The 21,659-nt window shown below is 43.9% G+C and overlaps 1 protein-coding gene across 6 annotated transcripts in view; it reads right to left on the bottom strand.

Moving 5' to 3' along the window:
* syne3 (spectrin repeat containing, nuclear envelope family member 3) overlaps positions 1-21,659 on the bottom strand; it is a 175,207-nt gene that overhangs the window by 69,063 nt on the left and 84,485 nt on the right. For all 6 annotated transcript variants that reach the window (XM_072274879.1, XM_072274903.1, XM_072274898.1 and 3 more), the window contains one exon: positions 15,830-16,004. In XM_072274879.1, the coding sequence (XP_072130980.1) occupies positions 15,830-16,004 (175 nt within the window). The remainder of the gene's footprint in view (positions 1-15,829; positions 16,005-21,659) is intronic.

The following is a 21,659-nucleotide window of genomic DNA, read 5'->3' as shown; positions in this document are numbered from 1 at the left end:
CTCTCGAGGTAAAGAAATTCCTCCTCAACCCTTCTATTCTGAGGCTATGTCCTCTGGTCTTAGACTGTCCCATCATAGAAAACATCCTCTCAATCGACAATAGGTGCAGGAGTAGGCTATTCGGCCCTTTGAGCCAGCACCGCCATTCACTGTGATCATGGCTGAACATCCACAATCAGTACCCCATTCCTGCCTCCTCCCCATATCCCTTGACCCCACTATCTTTAAGAGCTCTCCATATCCACTCCATCACCACTTGATAGTTTTCAATGAGGTCACCCCTCATTCTTCTGAATTCTAGCTAATACAGGTCCAGAGCCTTCAAACGCTCTTCATATCACAAGCCATTCAATCCTAGAATCATTTTCGTGAACCTCTTTTGAACCCTCTCCAATTTCAGCACATCCTTTCTAAAATAAGGGATCCAAAACTGCTCATAATACTCCAAGTAAGGCCTCACTAGTGCATTATAAAAATTCAACAGTACATTCTTGCTTTTATATTCTAATCCTCTTGAAGGAATCTGAACATTGCATTTGCCTTCCTCACCACAGACTCAACTGGCTTTCTTGAGTAGCATGTTAGCGAACCAACAGGGAAAATACTATCTTAGATCTAGTCCTGTGCAATGAGACAGGTAAGGTTAACGATCTTGTAGTCAGGGATCCTCTTGGAACGAGTGATCATAGTATGATTGAATTTTGTACATACAGATGGAGGATGAAATAGTTAGATCTAAAACTAGTGTATTCTGCTTGAACAAGGGAGACTACACTGGGATGAGGGAGGAGTTGGCTAATGTGGATTGGGAGCACAGGCTATTTGGTAGGACAGTTGAGGAACAGTGGAATACTTTCAAAGAGAGTTTTCACAGTGCTCAACAAAAGTATATTCCAGTCAAAAGTAAGGACAGTAAGTGTGGGGAGAGCCAGCCTTGGATAACTAAGGAAATAAAAGAAAGTATCAAATTAAAAGCTCATGTGTACAAACTCGCAAAGAGTAGTGGGAGACTGGAAGATTGGGAAAACTTTAAAAATCAACAGAGAACAACGAAACAAGAAATAAGGAAAGGTCATAGTCATAGTCATAGTCATAGTCGTACTTTATTGATCCCAGGGAAAATTGGTTAAGAAAAAGGTAAGATAGAGTATGAAAATAAATTAGCACAAAATATAAAAACAGATAGCAAAAGTTTTTATAAATATATAAAGCGGAAGAGGTGGCTAAAGTCAAAGTAGGTCCCCTGGAAGACGAGAAGGGGAAATTGATATTGGGTGATAAGGAAATGGCTGAGGCATTGAATGACTATTTTATGTTGGTCTTCATGGTGGAGGACACATCTAATATGCCAAAGAAGGATGTTATGGACAAAATGGGAGGTGAGGACCTTGATAAAATCACTGTCACTAAAGAAATAGTGATGAGCAAACTAGAGGGCCTGAACGTAGATAAGTCCCCTGGTCCTGATGGGATGCACCCCAGGGTGCTGAAGGAATTGGCGGAGGTTATAGTAACCATATAACAATTACAGCATGGAAACAGGCCATCTCGGCCCTTCTAGTCCATGCCGAACTCTTACTCTCACCTAGTCCCACCGACCTGCACTCACCCCATAAGCCTCCATTCCTTTCCTGTCCATATAGTTGTCCAATTTAACTTTAAATGACAACATCAAAACTGCCTCAACCACTTCTGTTGGAAGCTCGCTCCACACAGCTACCACTCTCTGAGTAAAGAAGTCTCCCCTCATGTTACCCCAAAACTTTTGCCCTTTAACTCTCAACTCATGTCCTCTTGTTTGAATCTCCCCTTCTCTCAATGGAAAAAGCCTATCCACATCAACTCTATCTATCCCCCTCATAATTTTAAATACCTCTATCAAGTCCCCCCTCAACCTTCTACGTTCCAAAGAATAAAGACACAACTTGTTTAACCTTTCTCTGTAACTTAGGTGATGAAACCCAGGTAACATTCTAGTGAATCTTCTCTATCCTCTATCTTGTTGACATCTTTCCTATAATTCAGTGACCAAAACTGTACACAATACTCCAAATTTGGCATCACCAATGCCTTATACAATTTCAATATTACATCCCACTCATATACTCAATGCTCTGATTTATAAAGGCCAGCATACCAAAAGCTTTCTTCACCACCCTATCCATATGAGATTCCACCTTCAGGGAACTATGCACCATTATTCCAAGATCCTTCTATTCTACTGCATTCTTCAATGTCCTACCATTTACCATGTATGTCCTATTTTGATTTGTCCTACCAAAATATATCACCTCACATTTATCAGCATTAAACTCCATCTGCCATCTTTCAGCCCACTCTTCTAACCGGCCTAAATCTCTCTGCAAGCTTTGAAAACCTACTTCATTATCCACAACTCCACTTATCTTAGTATCATCTGCATACTTACTCATCCAATTTACCATCCCATCATCAAGATCATTAATGTATATGACAAATAACATTGGACCCAGTACAGATCCCTGAGGCACACCACTAGTCACCGACCTCCAATCTGACAAACAGTTATCCACCACCATCCAGCCACTGCTGAATCCATTTTACTACTTCAATATTAATACCTAACAATTGACCCTTCCAAACCAACCTTCCCTGTGGGAACCTGTCAAAGGCCTTACTGAGGTCCATATAGACAACATCCACCGCTTTACCCTCGTCAACTTTCCTTCTAACCTCTTCAACAAATTCAGTAAGATTTGTCAAACATGACCTTCCCCACACAAATCCATGTTTACTGTTCCTAATCAGACCCTGTCTACCCAGATAATTATATATACCATCCCTCAGATTTACCATCCATCAATTTACCCACCACTGACATCAAACTCACAGGTCGATAATTGCGAGGTTTACTCTTAGAACCCTTTTTAAACAATGGAACAACATGAGCAATACGCCAATCCTCCGGCACCATCCCCGTTTCTAATGACATTTGAAATACATCTGTCAGAGCCCCTGCTATTTCCACACTAACTTCCCTCAAGGTCCTAGGAAATATCCTGTCAGGACCCGGAGACTTATCCACTTTTATATTCCTTAAAAGCTCCAGTACTTTCTCTTCCTTAATCATCATAGTTTCCATAACTTCCCTACCTGTTTCTCTTATCTTACCCCATTCAATATCCTTCTCCTAAGTGAATACTGAAGAAAAGAAATTGTTCAGAATCTCGCCCATCTCTTTTGGCTCCACACATAACTGTCCACTCTGATTCACTAAGGGACCAATTTTATCCCTCACTATCATTTTGCTATTAATATAACGGTAGAAACCCTTGGGATTTATTTTCACCTTACTTGCCAAAGCAACCTCATATCTTCTTTTAGCTTTTCTAATTTCTTTCTTAAGATTCTTTTTACATTCTTTATATTCCTCGAGCACCTCATATTCTCCAAGCTGCCTATATTGACTGTAGATGTCTCTCTTTTTCCGAACCAAGTTTCTAATATCCCTTGAAACCCATGGCTCTCTCAAACTTTTAACTTTTCCTTTCATCCTAACAAGAACATAAAGATTCTGTACTCTCAAAATTTCACCTTCAAATGGCCTCCATTTCTCTATTACATTCTTCCCATAAAACAAATTGTCCCAATCCTCTCCTTCTAAATCCTTTCGCATCTCCTCAAAGTTAGCCTTTCTCCAATCAAAAATCTCAACCCTGGGTCCAGACCTATCCTTCTCCATAATTATATTGAAACTAATAGCATTGTGATCACTGGACCCGAAGTGCTCCCCAACACAAACCCCTGTCACCTGACCTATCTCATTCCCTAACAGGAGATCCAACACTGCCCGTTCTTTAGTTGGTACCTCTATGTATTGTTGCAAAAAACTATCCTGCACACATTTTACAAACTCCAAACCATCCAGCCCTTTTACAGTATGGATTTCCCAGTCTATGTGTGGAAAATTAAAATCTCCCACAATCACAACCTTGTGCTTACTACAAATATCTACTATCTCCTTACAAATTTGCTCTTCCAATTCTCAGTCCCCATTAGGTGGTCTATAATACACACCCATAAGAGTTACTGCACCTTTCCCATTCCTCAATTCCACCCAAATAGCTTCCCTAGACGAGCCCTCTAATCTATCCTGCCAGAATATTACTGCTGTAATATTTTCTCTGACAAGCAATGCAACACCTCCCCCTCTTGTCCCTCCCATTCTATCACACCTGAAGCAATTAAATCCAGGAATATTTGGTTGCCAATCACACCTCTCCAGTAACCATGTTTCACTAATAGCTACCACATCATACTTCAGGTATCAATCCATGCCTTAAGCTCCTCCACCTTTCTTATAATGCTCCTTGCATTAAAATAAATGCATTTAAGAAATTTTCCACCTCTTACTCGCTGTTTATCACCAACGGTGCAAACAACTTTAATATTTTCTTTTTCTTCCTTCTCCCCTACATCTGTTCCTACACTCTGGTTCCCCTCCCCCATCGTATCTAGTTTCAATCTAAACCCGCCTGCATGTGTAGACACGTTGGTAATCATTTATCAAAACTCACTAGACTCTGGGCAGGTCCTGGCGGATTGGAAGACAGCATATGTCATGCCACTTTTTATAAAAGGATGTAGGCAAAAGACGGGCGAATATAGGCCAGTTAGCTTAACATCTGTAGTTGGGAAAATGCTTGAAGCTGTCATTAAGGAAGAAATAGTGAAACATTTAGAAAGGAGTGGTTCCATTAGACAGATGCAGCATGGATTCAGAAAGGGCAGGTCCTGTTTGACAAACTTACTGGAGTTCTTTGAGGACATAATGAGTGCAGTGGATAAGAGGGGAACATGTGGATGTCGTATACTTGGATTTGCAGAAAGTACTCGATAAGGTGCCACACAAGAGACTTATAAATAAGATACGGATGCATGGAGTCGGAGGAAGTGTATTGGCATGGATAGTGGATTGGTTAACCAACAGAAGGCAGAGAATTGGTATAAATGGGTGTTTCTCCAGTTGGCAGTCAGTGGTGAGTGGGGTGCCGCAGGGGTCGGTGCTGGGCCCACAGCTGTTTACCATTTACATTGATGATTTGGAAGAGGGGACTGAGTGTAGCGAAGCAAGATTTGCTGATGACACTAAACTGAGTGGAAAAGCAAATTGTACAGAGGATGTGCAGAGTCTGCAGAGGGATATAGATAGGTTAAGTGAGTGGGCCAAGGTCAGGCAGATGGAATACAATGTTGGTAAATGCGAGATCATCCACTTTGGAAGGAATAATAGAAGAGCAGATTGTTATTTAAATGGTGAAAGATTGCAGCATGCTGTTGTGTAGAGGGACTTGGGAGTGCTTGTTCTTGAATCGCAAAAAGTTGGCTTGCAGGTACAACAGGTTATTAAGAAGGCAAACGGAATGTTGGCCTTCATTGTTAGAGGGATTGAATTCAGGAGCAGGAAGGTCATGCTGCAACTTTTCAGGGTACTGATGAGGCCGCACCTGGAGTACTGTGTGCATTTCTGGTGTCCATACTTGAGGAAGGATATACTGGCTTCGGAGGCAGTGCGGAAGAGGTTCACCAGGTTGATTCCAGAGATGAAGGGATTAACCTATGAGGAGAGATTGAGTCACCTGGAATTCAGAAGAATGAGAGGGGGTCTTATAGAAACATACAACATTTTGAAAAGGATAGATAAGATAGTAGGAAAGCTGTTCCCATTGGTAGGTGAGACTAGAACTAGGGGACATTGCCTCAAGATTCAGGGGAGAAGATTTAGGATGGAGATGAGGAGAAACTGTTTATCCCAGAGAGTGGTGAATCTGTGGAATTCTCTGCCCAGGGAAGCATTTGAGGCTTCCTCACTAAATATGTTTAAGAAACAGTTAGATAGGTTTTTACATATGTAATGCACTTTAAGGCTTCACTGCTAATGCAATGGATTTCTGGAATGTTCACTGCTGAAGTAACGGTATCTCTGTAGCAGTAATGTTTGGGTTATGGCTGGAGATAACAGGACTGTGGATGCATATTAGCCAATCAGGATTTTGGTGCCCTGTCTTGTGAACCTGAAAACAGTTGATTTTGCGGCCTTTTGCCGGGGGGGGGAGGGGGGGAGAGGGGGGGGGAGAGGGGGAGAGAGGGGGAGAGAGGGGGAGAGAGGGGGAGAGAGGGGGAGAGAGGGGGAGAGAGGGGGAGAGAGGGGGAGAGAGGGGGAGAGAGGGGGAGAGAGGGGGAGAGAGGGGGAGAGAGGGGGAGAGAGGGGGAGAGAGAAGACACGAATGGAGAGATTTGGTAGACTGCTGGACAGGGTGGACTCGGAGCAAAGGTCCGAAGGGCAGCGACGATCAGCCTATCAGTGAGCTCCAACTTTGTGCACAGACTGTTTAATAAGATTTGGGCCCTTTTTTTAGTATTTTGCTTCTCTACTAACCATATAGTCAAAGCAAGAGTTATAAAGCTTAATCGTTTAATCGCATATTGTGTACTGTTTGTCATTTCGGGGTACAGATTTGTAACAGGGGACACATTGTGCAGCACCCACCCAAACGAGATTTCTTAAGTTTGGCCGGGCAGGGGGTTATCACCCCCTATATTAAGCCGCCAGGCGAAGCGAGTGTTACACATAGTAAGGGAATTAAAGGTTATAGGGAAAAGACAAATAGATGGAGCTGAGTTTACGGACAGATCAGCCATGATCTTATTGAATGGCAGGAGAGGTTCGATGGGCCAGATGGCCTACTCCTGCTCCTATTTCTTATGTTCTTTCTTATTAATCTATAGGGAATCCTGCACAAGGACTCGTCCCTTTGTGCCTCAGTTTTTTTGTATTTTCTCTTCACTCAGAAAATGCTCAACCCTTTCATTTCTTCTACCAAAGTACATGACCATATACTTCCTGACACTGTATTCCATCTGCCATTTCTTTGCCCATTCCCCTAATCTGTCTTTCTGTAACCTCTCTACTTCCTCAAAACTATCTTCCCCTCCACTTACCTTCACATCATCTGCAAACTTTGCAACAAAGATCATGTGCCTTCAATTCCATCATCTAAATCATAAGACCACAAGACAAAGGAGCAGAAGTAGGCTATTCGGCCCATCAAGTCTGCACCGCCACTCAATCATGGGCTGATCCAATTCTTCCAGTCATCCCCGCTCCCCTGCTCACAATACTCTAAGTGTGGTCTCACAAGTGCCTTACAGAGCCTCAACATCACCTCCCTGCTCTTAAATAACGTAAAAAGAATCATTCCCAACACAGACCCACAGAATACCACTAGTCACTGGCACACCAGTCAGAAAAGGCTCCCTTTATTCCCAGTCAACACACATAAAATGCTGGAGGAAATCAGCAGGCCAGACAGCATCTATGGATTAAAGAACAGTCAATGTTTCGGGTCGAAACCCTTCGGCAGGACTGGAGGAAAAAAAAAGCTGAGCAGTAGATTTAAAAGCTGGGGGAAGGGGAGAGAGAAACACCAGGTGATAGGTGAAACCTGGAGGGGGAGGGATGAAGTAAAGAGCTGGGAAGTTGATTGGTGAAAGAGACAAAATGCCAAGGAAGAAAGAAAAAGGATCACTAGAACACCTGATGGAGGCGATGGGCAGGCAAGGAGATAAGAGAGGGAAAGGGGATGGGAAATGGTGAAGGAGAGGGGGTGGGGGGCATTACCGGAAGCTTGTGAAATCGATATTCATACCATCAGGTTGGAGGCCACCCAAATGGAATACAAGGTGTTGTTCCTCAAACGTAACTGTGACTTGATCACAACAGTGGAAGGGGCCATGGATGGACATATCGGAATGGGAATGGGAAGTGGAATTAAAATGGGTGACTTTTGGGAGATCCTGCTTTTTCTGGCAGACGGAGCATAGATGCTCTGCGAAACGGTCTTCCAATCTATGTCAGGTCTCACCGATAAACAGGAGGCCACACCGAGAGCACCAAAAATGTTACTTCACCTGGAAAGACTGTTTAGGGCCCTGAACAGGAGTGAGGGAGAAGATGTAGGGGCAGGTGTAGCACTTGTTCTGTTTGCAAGGATAAGTGCCAGGAGGGAGATCAATTGAGAGGGATGAATGGACAAGTGAGTTGCGTAGGGAGCGATCTCTGCAGAAAGCAGTAAGTGGTGTGGGGGGGGGGGGGGAGAGAGGGAAAGATGTGCTTGGTGGTGGGATCCCACTGGAGGTGACGGAAGTTTCAGGGAATTATGTGCTGTTCGCGGAGGCTGGTGGGGCAGTAGGTAAGGACAAGAGGAACCCTATCCCTGGTAGAGTGGCGGGAAGATGTGGGTAACATTAGACATGCATCAAACAGAAGAGATTCGGTTGAGGGCAGTGTTGATGGTAGACGAAGGGAAGCCCCTTTCTTTGCGAAGGGAGGACATCTCCTTCCTTCTAGAATGAAAAGCTTAATCCTGAGAGCAGATGCGGAAGAGACGGAGGAATTGAGAGAAGGGGATGGCATTTTTACAAGCAGCAGGATGAGATGAGGTATAGTCCAGGTAGCTGTGAGAGTTTGTGGGTTTGTAACAGGCATTGGTGGATAAGTGGGATCTCCCAGTTGACTGTACTTTTTTCCATTGATGCTGCCTGGCCTGCTGAGTTCTTCTAGCATTTTGTGCGTGTTCCTCAGATTCATAGCATCTGCAGATTTTCTCTTCTTTATTCTCAATGTTTGCCTCCTGACAATCAGCCATAGCTTTTATCCATGCTGGAATCTTTTCAGTAACACCATGGGTTCATAGCTTGTTAAGCAGCCTCACACCTGGCAACTTGTCAAAGGCCTTCTGAAAATCCAAGTATACAACATCAATCAATTCTCCTTTATCTATCTTGCTTGTAATTTCTTCAAAGAATTCCAACAAATTTGTCAGGCAAGATTTTCCCTTGAGGAAACCATGCTGACCATGGCTTATTTTATCATGAACCTCCAAGTACCCGGTTACCTCATCCTTATTATCAACATCAACATCTTCCCAACAACAGAGGTCAAACTAACTGGTATATAATCTCCTTTCTTGAAGAGTGGAGTGACATTTGCAATTTTCCAGTCTTCCGGAATCATACCAGAATCTGGTGATTCTTGAATGATCATTATTAAGGCCTCTACGATCTCTTCAGCCACCTCTTTCAGAAGCCTGGGGTATACACTAACTGGTCCAGGTGACTTAGCTACCTTCAGACTTTTCAGTTTTCCAAGAATCTTCTCTATAGTTATGGTAACATCACACACTTCATGACTCCTGACACCTAGAACTTCACCATACTGCTTGTTTCTTCCACAGTTCGTTCGCTATTTTGTTGTCCCCCATTACTTCCTCTTCAGCATAGTTTTCCAGTGGTCCAATTTTCATTCTCGCCTCTTTTATACTTTATGTATCTGAAAAAGCTTTTGGTATTCTCCTTAATATTCTTGGCTAGCTTACTTTCTTACTCCATCTTTACCTGGTTAATGACTTTTTAGTTCCTCATGTTGGTTTTTAAAAGCTTTCCAATCCTCTGACTTCCCACTAGTTTTTGCTCTATTAAATGCCCTCTCCTTGGCTTTTATGTTGGTTTTGACTTCTCTTGTTAGCCACAGTCATCTTTCCTTTAGAATACTTCCTCTTTAGGATAAAAAATATCCTGTGCCTTCTGAATTGCTACTAGAAATTCCAACAACTGCAGCTCTTCCATCATCCCAGCTAGTGTTCTTTTCCAATCAATTTTTTCTATGACAATTCTGGCCAACTCCCCTTTCTCATACCTCTGTAATTCCCTTTACTTTTGAAATACGAATACATCTGACTACAGGTTCTCCTCAAATTTCAGTGTGAATTCAAACACATTATGATCACTTGCCCCCAAGGGTTCTTTTTATCTTCAGCTCTCTAATCAATTCTGGTTCAATCCAAAATAGCTGATCCCCCTAGTGGGGTCAACCACAAACTGCTCCAAAAAGCCATCTCGAAGGCACTCTAGAAATTCTCCCTCCTGGAATCCAGCACCAATTTGATTTTCCCAGTCTACCTGCATATTAAAATCCCCCATGACTATTGTAACATTTCCCTTTTGACATGCATTTTCTATCACCTGTTATAATTTGCAGGTCACATCCTTACTACTGTTTGAAGGTTTGTATACAACTCCCATCAGGGTCTTTTTACCCTTGCAGTTCCTTAGCTTTATCCACAATGATTCAACACATAGAGACAGAGAAAACCTACAGCACAATACATGCCCTTCGGCCCACAAAGTTGTGCCGAACATATCCCTACCTTAGAAATTACTAGGGTTACCCACAGCCCCCTATTTTTCTAAGCTCCATGTACCTATCCAGAAGTCTCAAAAGACCCTTTTGTATCCACCTCCACCACCATTGCTGGCAGCCCATTCCACGCACTCACCACTCTCTGTGTAAAAAACATACCCCTGACATCTCCTCTGTACCTACTCCCAAGCACCTTAAACCTGTGTCCTCTTGTGGCAGCTATTTCAGCCCTGGGAAAAAACCTCTGACTATCCACACAATCAATGCCTCTCATCAGCTTATACACCGGAACACCTTCCAACCATATGTCACCTCTTTTAATGATTTGATTTCATTATTACCAACAGAGCAAAGCTGCCCCCTCTACCTTCCTGTTTTCTGGTAAACATAGAAACATAGAAGATAGGTGCAGGAGTAGGCCATTCGGCCCTTCGAGCCTGCACCGCCATTCAGTATGATCATGGCTGATCATCCAACTCAGAACCCTGTGCCAGCCTTCCCTCCATACCCCCGATCCCTTTAGCCACAAGGGCCATATCTAACTCCCTCTTAAATGTAGCCAATGAACTGGCCTCAACTGTTTCCTGTGGCAGAGAATTCCACAGATTCACCACTCTCTGTGTGAAGAAGTTTTTCCTAATCTCAGTCCTAAAAGGCTTCCCCTTTATCCTCAAACTGTGACCCCTCGTTCTGGACTTCCCCAACATCGGGAACAATCTTCCTGCATCTAGCCTGTCCAATCCCTTTAGGATTTTATACGTTTCAATCAGATCCCCCCTCAATCTTCTAAATTCCAACGAGTATAAGCCTAGTTCATCCAGTCTTTCATCATATGAAAGTCCTGCCATCCCAGGAATCAATCTGGTGAACCTTCTTTGTACTCCCTCTGAGTCTTTCCTCAGATTAGGGGACCAAAACTGCACACAATACTCCAGGTGTGGTCTCACCAAGGCCTTGTACAACTGCAGTAGTACCTCCCTGCTCCTGTACTCGAATCCTCTTGCTATAAATGCCAGCATACCATTTGCCTTTTTCACCGCCTGCTGTACCTGCATGCCCACTTTCAATGACTGGTGTATAATGACACCCAGGTCTCGTTGCACCTCCCCTTCTCCTAATTGGCCACCATTCAGATGATAATCTGTTTTCCTGTTTTTGTCACCAAAGTGGATAACTTCACATTTATCCACATTAAATTGCATCTGCCATGAATTTGCCCACTCACCTAATCTATCCAAATCACCCTGCATCCTCTCAGCATCCTCCTCACAGCTAACACTGCCGCCCAGCTTCGTGTCATCTGCAAACTTGGAGATGCAGCATTTAATTCCCTCATCCAAGTCATTAATATATATTGTAAAGAACTAGGGTCCTAGCACTGAGCCTTGCGGTACCCCACTAGTCACCGCCTGCCATTCTGAAAAGGTCCCGTTTATTCCCACTCTTTGTTTCCTGTCTGCTAACCAATTCTCTATCCACATCAATACCTTACCCCCAATACCGTGTGCTTTAAATTTGCACACTAATTTCCTGTGTGGGACCTTGTCAAAAGCCTTTTGAAAATCCAAATATACCACATCCACTGGTTCTCCCCTATCCACTCTACTAGTTACATCCTCAAAAAATTCTATGAGATTCGTCAGACATAATTTTCCTTTCACAAATCCATGCTGACTTTGTCCGATGATTTCACCGCTTTCCAAATGAGCTGATATCACATCTTTGATAACTGACTCTAGCAGTTTCCCCACCACCGATGTTAGGCTAACCGGTCTATAATTCCCCGGTTTCTCTCTCCCTCCTTTTTTAAAAAGTGGGGTTACATTAGCCACGCTCTAATCCTCAGGAACTAGTCCAGAATCTAAAGAGTTTTGAAAAATTATCACTAATGCATCCACTATTTCTTGGGCTACTTCCTTAAGCACTCTGGGATGCAGACCATCTGGCCCTGGGGATTTATCTGCCTTTACTCCCTTCAATTTACCTAACACCACTTCCCTACTAACATGTATTTCCCTCAGTTCCTCCATCTCACTGGACCCTCTGTCCCCTACTATTTCCAGAGGATTATTTATGTCCTCCTTAGTGAAGACAGAACCAAAGTAATTATTCAATTGGTCTGCCATGTCCTTGCTCCCCATAATCAATTCACCTGTTTCTGTCTGTAGGGAGCCGACATTTGCCTTAACCAATCTTTTTCTTTTCACATATCTATAAAAGCTTTTACAGTCAGTTTTTATGTTCCCTGCCAGTTTTCTCTCATAATCTTTTTTCCCCTTCCTAATTAAGCCCTTTGTCCTCCTCTGCTGAACTCTGAATTTCTCCCAGTCCTCAGGTGAGCCACTTTTTCTGGCTAATTTGTATGCTTCCTCTTTGGAATTGATACTATCCCTAATTTCCCTTGTCAACCATGGGTGCAGTACCTTCCTTGATTTATTCGTTTGCCAAACTGGGATGCACAAGGTGCAAGTGGGAGGCCAACAAAAATGAAATTTTGAGAGCAGAAGGCTTGTATGTGCCTGTCAGAATAAAAGGTAAAGATAATAAGGGTAGGGTACCTTGGTTTTCAAGATATTGAGGCCCTAGTTAAAAGAAAAAAAGGAGGTGCATAGCAAGCATACACAATTCAGAACAAATAAGGTGCTTATGGAGTACAAGAAATACAAGAGAACACTTAAGAAAGTTATTAGGAGGGCTAAAAAGGGTATGAAACTTCTGTAGCAGACAAGGTGAAGGATAATCCTCTGGAATTCTACAGATATTTTAAGAGGATTGCATGGGACAAAATTGGTCTCTGGAAGATCAGAATGGTAATCCATGGGTAGAGTCAAAATAGATGGGGGAGTTTTTAAATAAAATTTTTGCATCTGTATTTATTCAGGAGATGGACACAGTAGATAAAGAAGTGAGGCAAAGCAGCATGAAGTTCAGGGAGCCTGTATAGATTACAGAGAAGGTGCTTGCTACCGAGGTAAATCAGGGTGGATAAATTCCCAGGGCCTGACAAGGTGTTCCGTCAAAGCCTTCCAGAAGCAATTGCAGAAATTGTTGGTGCCCTGGCAGAGATATTTAAATCATCCTTCACAACAGGAAAGGTTTTAGATTTTTGGATCACTCGGATCTCTTCTGGGGAAGGTGGGACCTGTACAGATTGGATGGGTTGCACCTGAACTCGAGGGGGAGCAATATCCTTGCAGGGAGGTTTGCTAGCATGGTTCGGGAGGGTTTAAACTAATTTGCAAACAGGATGGGATCCGGAGCGATAGAGCAGTGGAAGAAGTGCATGGAGTAAAGCCAGATCTAACATATAAAAAGGCTTTGAGGAAAGAGAAGCAGAATAAAGGGTGTAAAGGTAGCAAGGTAGAAGAGCTAAAATGCGTGTACTTCAATGCAAGAAGCATCAGGAACAAAGGTAATGAACTGAGAGCTTGGATACATAAATGGAATTATCATGTAGTGGCCATTACAGAGACCTGGCAGGCACCAGGGCAGGAATGGATTCTCAATATTCCTGGATTTCAGTGCTTTAAAAGGGATAGAGAAGGCAGAAAAAGGGGAGGAGGGGTGGCATTACTGGTCAAGGATACTATTACAGCTACAGAAAGGGTGGGTAATGTAGCAGGATCCTCTTTGGAGTCAGTATGGGTGGAAGTCAGGAACAGGAAGGGAGCAGTTACTCTATTGGGAGTATTCTATAGGCTCCCTGGTAGCAGCAGAGATACCGAGGAGCAGATTGGGAGGCAGATTTTGGAAAGGTGCAAAAATAGCAGGGTTGTTATCATGGGTGACTTTAACTTCCCTAATATTGATTGGCACCTGATTAGTTCCAATGCTTTAGACAGGGCAGAGTTTGTTAAGTTTGTCCAGGACGGATTCCTGTCACAGTATGTTGACAGGCCGACTAGGGGGAATGCCATACTAGATCTAGTATTAGGTAACGTACCGGGTCAGGTCACAGATCTCTCAGTGGGTGAGCATCTGGGGGACGGTGACCACCACTCCCTGGCCTTTAGCACTATCATGGAAAAAGACAGAATCAGAGAGTATAGGAAAATTTTTTAATTGGGGAAGGGCAAATTATGAGGCTATAAGGGTAGAACTTGTGGGTGTGAATTGGGATGCTAAGACCATAAGACAAAGGAGCAGAAGCTGGCCATTCGGCCCATCGAGTCTGCTCTGCCATTTTATCATGAGCTGATCCATTCTCCCATTTAGTCCCACTCCCCCGCCTTCTCGTCAAAACCTTTGATGCCCTGGCTACTCAGATACCTATCAATCTCTGCTTTAAATACACCCATTGACTTGGCCTCCACTGCCGCCCGAGGCAACAGATTCCATAGATTCACCACCCACTGGCTAAATTCTGCTCCTATGTCTTGTGGTCTTATGACCTCAATGGTGCACCAACACACAGACTGTGTACAAGAAGGGTGAGAGTCACCTCTACATCCTGAGGAGATTGGAGTATATAGGCCTCTCATTCACAAGTTCTAGCAGTCTGTTGTCGCCAGTACAATCTTCTATGTGGTGGTGTGCTGGGGCAATGGCATCAACAATAGGTGATGCCAAAAGGCTTTATAAACTGAATAGAAAGGATGGCTCTGTTATAGGAGTCAAACTAGACACACTGGAAGCTGTGATAGAACAAAGAACCCTATGGAAAACCCTGGAAATTCTGGACAATGTTTCTCACCCTCTGCAAGCCACCTTGGCTGAACAGAGGAGCACTTTTAGTAATAGACTAAGAAAACTGTGCTGCTCTATAAAGTGCTATATGAGGTCATTCTTACCCTCAGCCATTAGGCTCAACTATGAGTCAACCTATAGCAAGGGAAGTGATGACGCCTTCTGTTAAGATTGTGGTAACTTACTTTTTTATTCTCTCTACTTCTCTTCTAATATTTATATCTGTGGACTTGTACTGCTACTGTGACACTGTAATTTCCTTTGAGATCAATAAAATATAAGACCATTAGACCATAAGACAAGGTCACGGTATCTATCTATCTATTTACAGCTGTGCCATATTCTTTCTATTTCTTGATGATTGACTTAACTGTACCCTAGGGGATACTCAGTGACTTAGAAGTTTTCTTATATCCATCTTCTGACTTGTGCTTTTCAATCACCTTTTCATGGAGTCGCTTGGAGTGCTCTTTTGTCTTCATGGTGTAGTTTTTGCCAGGATACTGACCTACCAGCAGTTGGACGTTCCAGATACAAGTGTATTTTTACAACTTTGAAATACCTTGACTGTACACACATGGTCTTTATTTAACTAATTATGTAACTTCTAAAATCAATTAGCTACACCAATGATGACTTGGTGTGTCATATTAAAGGGAGTGAATACTTATGCAATCAATTATTTTGTGTTTTATATTTGTAATTAACTTACAACACTTGGTAGAGATCTGTTTTCACTTTGACATGGAAGTCCTTTTCTGTTGATCAGTGTCAAAAAAGCCAAATTAAATCCACTGTGATTCAATGTTGTAAAACAATAAAACATGCAAACTTCCAATACTTTTTATAGGCACTGTAGGTCAATGCACCATATACAAGGTCCAGTGAGTGTTTGTCAATTACCTCAATGCGCTGTAGATAAAGGCTGGTAAATGCTTCATCATTGGTATCCAGGGCAGAGTCCAGCAGATTCCTGGTGTTGTTCTTCCATTGCTTAAACTCTTTCAGCAGCTCCTGAAAGCCCTGGCGAAGATTCTCCACTAACTGACTGCACCTCCTCATTATCTTTCCTTTCACTCTGAAAGGTAAACGTTAAATGTAATTTGTGATAACAATAAACTGGAAGACCATAGCTCCAGCAATGCTGAACATTAGCCTCTTCTCTGACCTTGCACAACCCCACAAATCCTCATCATAACCTTCCCCCATCTGAACCAACATACCTCCTATAAGTTATGGTTTAAGATAGCGCTACTGAGGACGACCAACAGCTTACTGGAGGCTCATAAAGCAAGAAATACAACTAAATACTTGACTAATAACACTTCTGTGGAAAACTGTGGTTAGGCCACACATGGAGTACTGTGTCTAGTTCGGGTCGCCTCACTATAGGAAGGATGTTGGAGCATTGGAAAGGGTACAGAGGAAATTTACCAGGATGTTGCCTGGTTTAGAGAGTATGCACTATGAATAGAGATTAAGGGAGCTAGGGCTTTACTCTTTGGAGAGAAGGAGGATGAGAGGAGACATGATAGAGGTGTACAAGATATTAAGAGGAATAGATAGAGTGGATAGCCAGCGCCTCTTCCCCAGGGCACCATTGCTCAATACAAGGGGACATGGCTTTAAGGTAAGGGGTGGGAAGTTCAAGGGGGATATTAGAGGAAGGTTTTTACTCAGAGAGTGGTTGTTGCGTGGAATGCACTGCCCGAGTCAGTGGTGGAGGCAGATACACTAGTGAAGTTTAAGAGACTACTAGACAGGTATATGGAGGAATTTAAGGTGGGGGGTTATATGGAAGGCAGGGTTTGAGGGTCGGCACAACATAGTGGGCCGAAGGGCCTGTACTGTGCTGTACTATTCGATAAGGGTCACTGGTGCTAGAACAGCATTACACTAACCATTATGCTACTGTGTCACCTCCAAATAAGTAATAGTTTTGTATTAAATATTGAGCTCCTTCCCTGAGCTTGCTCATTGCCCCACCTATTCTACATGAACCTGGACTTGGATTTTAAGACTGCTTGGGCTGCAGCTCCAGTGGAAAAGAATTGGTAAAAAGTTTATTATTGTCACATGTACCAAAATACAATGGGGGAAAAAAAAGTCTTAATGTGCCATCCAGACAGATCATTCCATACAGAAGTACACTGAGGTGCTGGAGGAACTCAGCAGGTCAGGCAGAAAATTAATAAACAGTCAATGTTCTGAGCTGATGAAGGGTCTTGGCCCAAAACCCTTAAAATAAGACCATATGACCATAAGACATAGGAGCAGAATTAGGCTCATCGAGTCTGCTCTGCCATTCCATCATGGCTGATTTACTTTCTCTCTCAACCCCACTCTCCTACCTTCACCTTGTAACCTTTGACACCCTGACTAATCAAGACCTTATCAACCCCCACTTTAAATATACTCAACGACTTGACCTCCACAGCTGTCTGTGGCAATGAATTCCACAGATTCACCGCCCTCTGGCCAAGTGTGGAGCCTGAACAGAGACAACAGAGACTTATGGAGAAGAGGAGTTCGGTGGGTAATAAAATGGACGAGTTCACGGCGCTAGCCAGGCGTCAGAGAACATTTCGGGAGTGCAGAGTTATGTGTTTCACTGGAACGGGGCTGCACAAGGACATACCCGATCAAAGCTTTTCCATGGACGGCTTCCAGACCGTTTGGGCTGACAGGAAGTGCACTCAGAGCGGTAAGCATAAAGGAGTTGGGTGCTTACTGTTCTGGTTAACAACAGATGGTGCAATCCGGGTCATATTATGATCAAGGAACGTGTTTGTAGACCGGATATTGAACTTTTTACTGTTGGACTTCGGCCGTATTCCACCGAGATACAATACTGGGTGGCACGGGAGGTCGTTCCTGCCTGTGGCCATCGAACTTGCAGCTCCTCCCGTGGAGGGTCAGACACTCTGAGCCTATAGACTGGTCCTGGACTTATTTTCCATCTGGTATAGTTTGCACTTTGTTGTTTGATTGTTTGTGGTTTTTGTATTGCTATATTTATGCTCCATTCTTGGTTGGTGCGGCTGTAACAAAAACCCAATTTCCCTAGGGATCAATAAAGTATATCTATCTATCTATCTAACCAGGCTTCCTAACACCAGGAGTTAGGAATGTGAGTAGGTTTCTGGCCAGAGCTGGGGTCCAGAGTATGGGTGAGAAGTAGGATCTGGAGTGCTTCAGCATTTCAGCTTGTGTGTTTGATAAACTGAAACACAGCAGGTTTCTCTTATTTTTTTCAACTACTGGATAACATGTTTTAAAAAAACTAAAAGTGTGTTGGGGGGGGGAAAATGTGTAACATTGAATAGTTTTGGAAAATCTGCTCGACCCAATGCCACCAAGGTCCTGAGGGTGCTGAGTTATCAGTTTTATTTTAATAAGCTTTGTGAAATGGCAAGTCATTACCAAGATTAACCATTATAAAAATAAATATTCTTGTTAAATCAAAGATTTATAATAATTTAATAACAATTATCTATTATAGTACAGCACAGTACAGGCCCTTCGGCCGACATTGTTGTGCCAACCCTCAAACCCTGCCTCCCATATAACCCCCCACCTTAAATTCCTCCATATACCTGTCTGGTGGTGTCTTAAATTTCGCTAGCATATCTGCCTCCACCACTGACTCAGGCAGTGCAATCCACGCACCAACCACTCTCTGAGTAAAACACTTCCTCTAATATCCCCCTTGAAATTCCCACCCCATACTTTAAAGCCATGTCCTCTTGTATTGAGCAGAGGTGCCCTGGGGAAAAGGCGCTGGCTATCCAATCTATCTATTCCTCTTAATATCTTGTATACCTCTATCATGTCTCCTCTCATCCTCCTTCTCTCCAAAGAGTAAATCCCTAGCTCCCTTAATCTCTGAACATAATGCATGCTCTCTAAACCAGGCAGCATCCTGGTAAATCTTCTCTGTACCCTTTCCAATGCTTCCGCATCCTTTCTATAGTGAGGCGACCAGAACTGGACACAGTACTCCAAGTGTGGCCTAACCAGAGTTTTATAGAGCTACATCATTACATCGCAACTCTTAAACTCTATCCCTCGACTTATGAAAGCTAACACCCCATAAACTTTAACTACCCTATCTACCTGTGAGGCAACTTTCAGGGATCTATGGACATGTACCCCCAGATGCTTCTGCTCCTCCACACTATCAAGTATCCTGCCATTTACTCTGTACTCTGCCTTGGAGTTTGTCCTTCCAAAGTGTACCACCTCACACTTCTCCGGCTTGAACTCCATCTGCCACTTCTCAGCCCACTTCTGCATCCTATCAATGGCTCTCTACAATCTTCGACAATCCTCTACACTATCCACAACACCACCAACTTTTGTGTCGTCTGCAAACTCGCCAACCCACCCTTCTACCCCCACATTCAGGTCGTTAATAAAAATCACGAAAAGTAGAGCTCCCAGAACAGATCCTTGTGGGACACAACTACTCACAATCCTCCAATCTGAATGTACTCCATCCACCACGACCCTCTGCCTTCTGCAGGCAAGCCAATTCTGAATCCACCTGGCCAAACTTCCCTGGATCCCATGCCTTCTGACTTTCTGAATAAGCCTACCGTGTGGAACCTTGTCAAATGCCTTACTAAAATCCATATAGATCACATCCACTGCACTACCCTCATCTATATTCACAGCGCGCTGGAGGAACTCAGCAGGTCAGGCAGCATCAGTGCAAACGATGAGTCGATGTTTCAGGTCGGAACCCTTCATCAGGACTGAAGAAAGGAGGAGGAGGGGGAAGGATTTGAAGAATGCTTGTAGGTTCAGTTGAAAAACCAGTAATCTGAGAGACAAAGGGTTGGGGGAGGGGAAGCAGGGACGTCATAGGCAGGAAAACAATGGGTAGTAGAAGAAGGAGGTGGAACCATGAGGGAGATGATAGGCAGCTGGGGGAGAGGGCAAAGTGAAATACGGATAGAGGAATGGAGGAGGAGGGAGTTACCGGAAGTTGGAGAATTCTATGTTCATACCAAGAGGCTGGAGACTACCTAGATGGTATATGAGGTGTTGCTCCTCCAACCTGAGTTTAGCCTCATCATGGCAGTAGAGGAGGCCATGTATGGACATATCTGAATGGGAAGCAGAGTTGAAGTGGGTGGCTACCGGGAGATCCTGTCTGTTGTGGTGGACGGAGTGGAGGTGCTCGACGAAGCGGTCCCCCAATCTGCGTCGGGTTTCACCGATGCAGAGGAGGCCGCACCGGGAGCACCGGATGCAATAGATGACCCCAACAGACTCACAAGTGAAGTGTTGCCTCACCTGGAAGGACTGTTTGGGGCCCTGAATGGTGGCAAGAGAGGAGGTGTAGGGACAGGTGTAGTACTTACACTTACAGGACGTGCGGATAAGGGAGTTCGCGGAGGGACTGATCCCTGCGGAAAGCAGAGATGGGTGGAGAGGGAAAGATGTGCTTAGTGCTGGGTTCCTGTTCAAGGTGGCGGAAGTTGCGGAAGATAATGTGCTGGATCCAGAGGCTGGCGGGGTGGTAGCTGAGGAGGGGCACTCTGTCCTTGTGGTTGCGGGAGAATGGGGTGAGGGCTGAAGTGCGGGAAATGGAGGAGTTGCAGGTGAGGGCATCATTGATGACAGTAGAAGGGAAACCACGATCCTTAAAGAAAGAGGACATTTGAGATGTCCTGGAACGGAACGCCTCATCTATATGCCTGGTCACCTCCTCAAAGAACTCTATCAGGCTTGTTAGACACGATCTGCCCTTCATAAAGCCATGCTGACTGTCCCTGATCAGACCATGATTCTCTAAATGCCCAGAAATTCTATCTCTAAGAATCTTTTCCAACAGCTTTCCCACCACAGACGTAAGGTTCACTGGTCTATAATTACCCGGACTATCACTACTACCTTTTTTGAACAAGGGGACAACATTCGCCTCCCTCCAATCCTTCGGTACCATTCCCGTGGAAAACGAGGACATAGAGATCCTAGCCAGGGGCTCAGCAATCTCTTCCCTCGCCTCGCGGAGCAGCCTGGGCGATATTCCGTCAGTCCCCGGGAAATTATCTGTCCTAATGTATTTTAACAACTCCAACACCTCCTCTCCCTTAATATCAACATGCTCCAGAACATCAACCTCACTCATATTGTCCTCACCATCATCAAGTTCCCTCTCATTGGTGAATACCGAAGAGAAGTATTCATTGAGGACCTCGCTCACTTCCACAGCCTCCAGGCACATCTTCCCACCTTTATCTCTAATCGGTCCTACCTTCACTCCTGTCATCCTTTTGTTCTTCACATAATTGAAGAATGCCTTGGGGTTTTCCTTTATCCTACTTGCCAAGGCCTTCTCATGCCCCCTTCTTGCTCTTTCTCAGTCCCTTCTTAAGCTCCTTTCTTGCTTCCCTATATTCCTTAGTAGACCCATCTGATCCTTGCTTACTAAACCTCATGTATGCTGCCTTCTTCCACTTGACTAGATTTTCCACCTCACTTGTCACCCATGGTTCCTTCACCCTACCATTCTTCATCTTCCTCACCGGGACAAATTTATCCCTAACATCCTGCAAGACATCACTAAACATTGACCACATGTCCATAGTACATTTCCCTGCAAAAACATCATCCCAATTCACACCCGTAAGTTCTAGCCTTATAGCCTCATAACAAGGTAATAAGAGGAATGGATAAGAGTGGATAGCCAGCGCCTCTTCCCCAGGGTACCTCTGTTCAATAG

The sequence above is a fragment of the Mobula birostris genome, chromosome 1 (genome assembly GCF_030028105.1).
Source record: "Mobula birostris isolate sMobBir1 chromosome 1, sMobBir1.hap1, whole genome shotgun sequence".
NCBI lineage: Eukaryota > Metazoa > Chordata > Chondrichthyes > Myliobatiformes > Myliobatidae > Mobula > Mobula birostris.
Note: the sequence above shows the minus strand (reverse complement) of the source record. Positions and strands in the feature narration are given on the sequence as shown.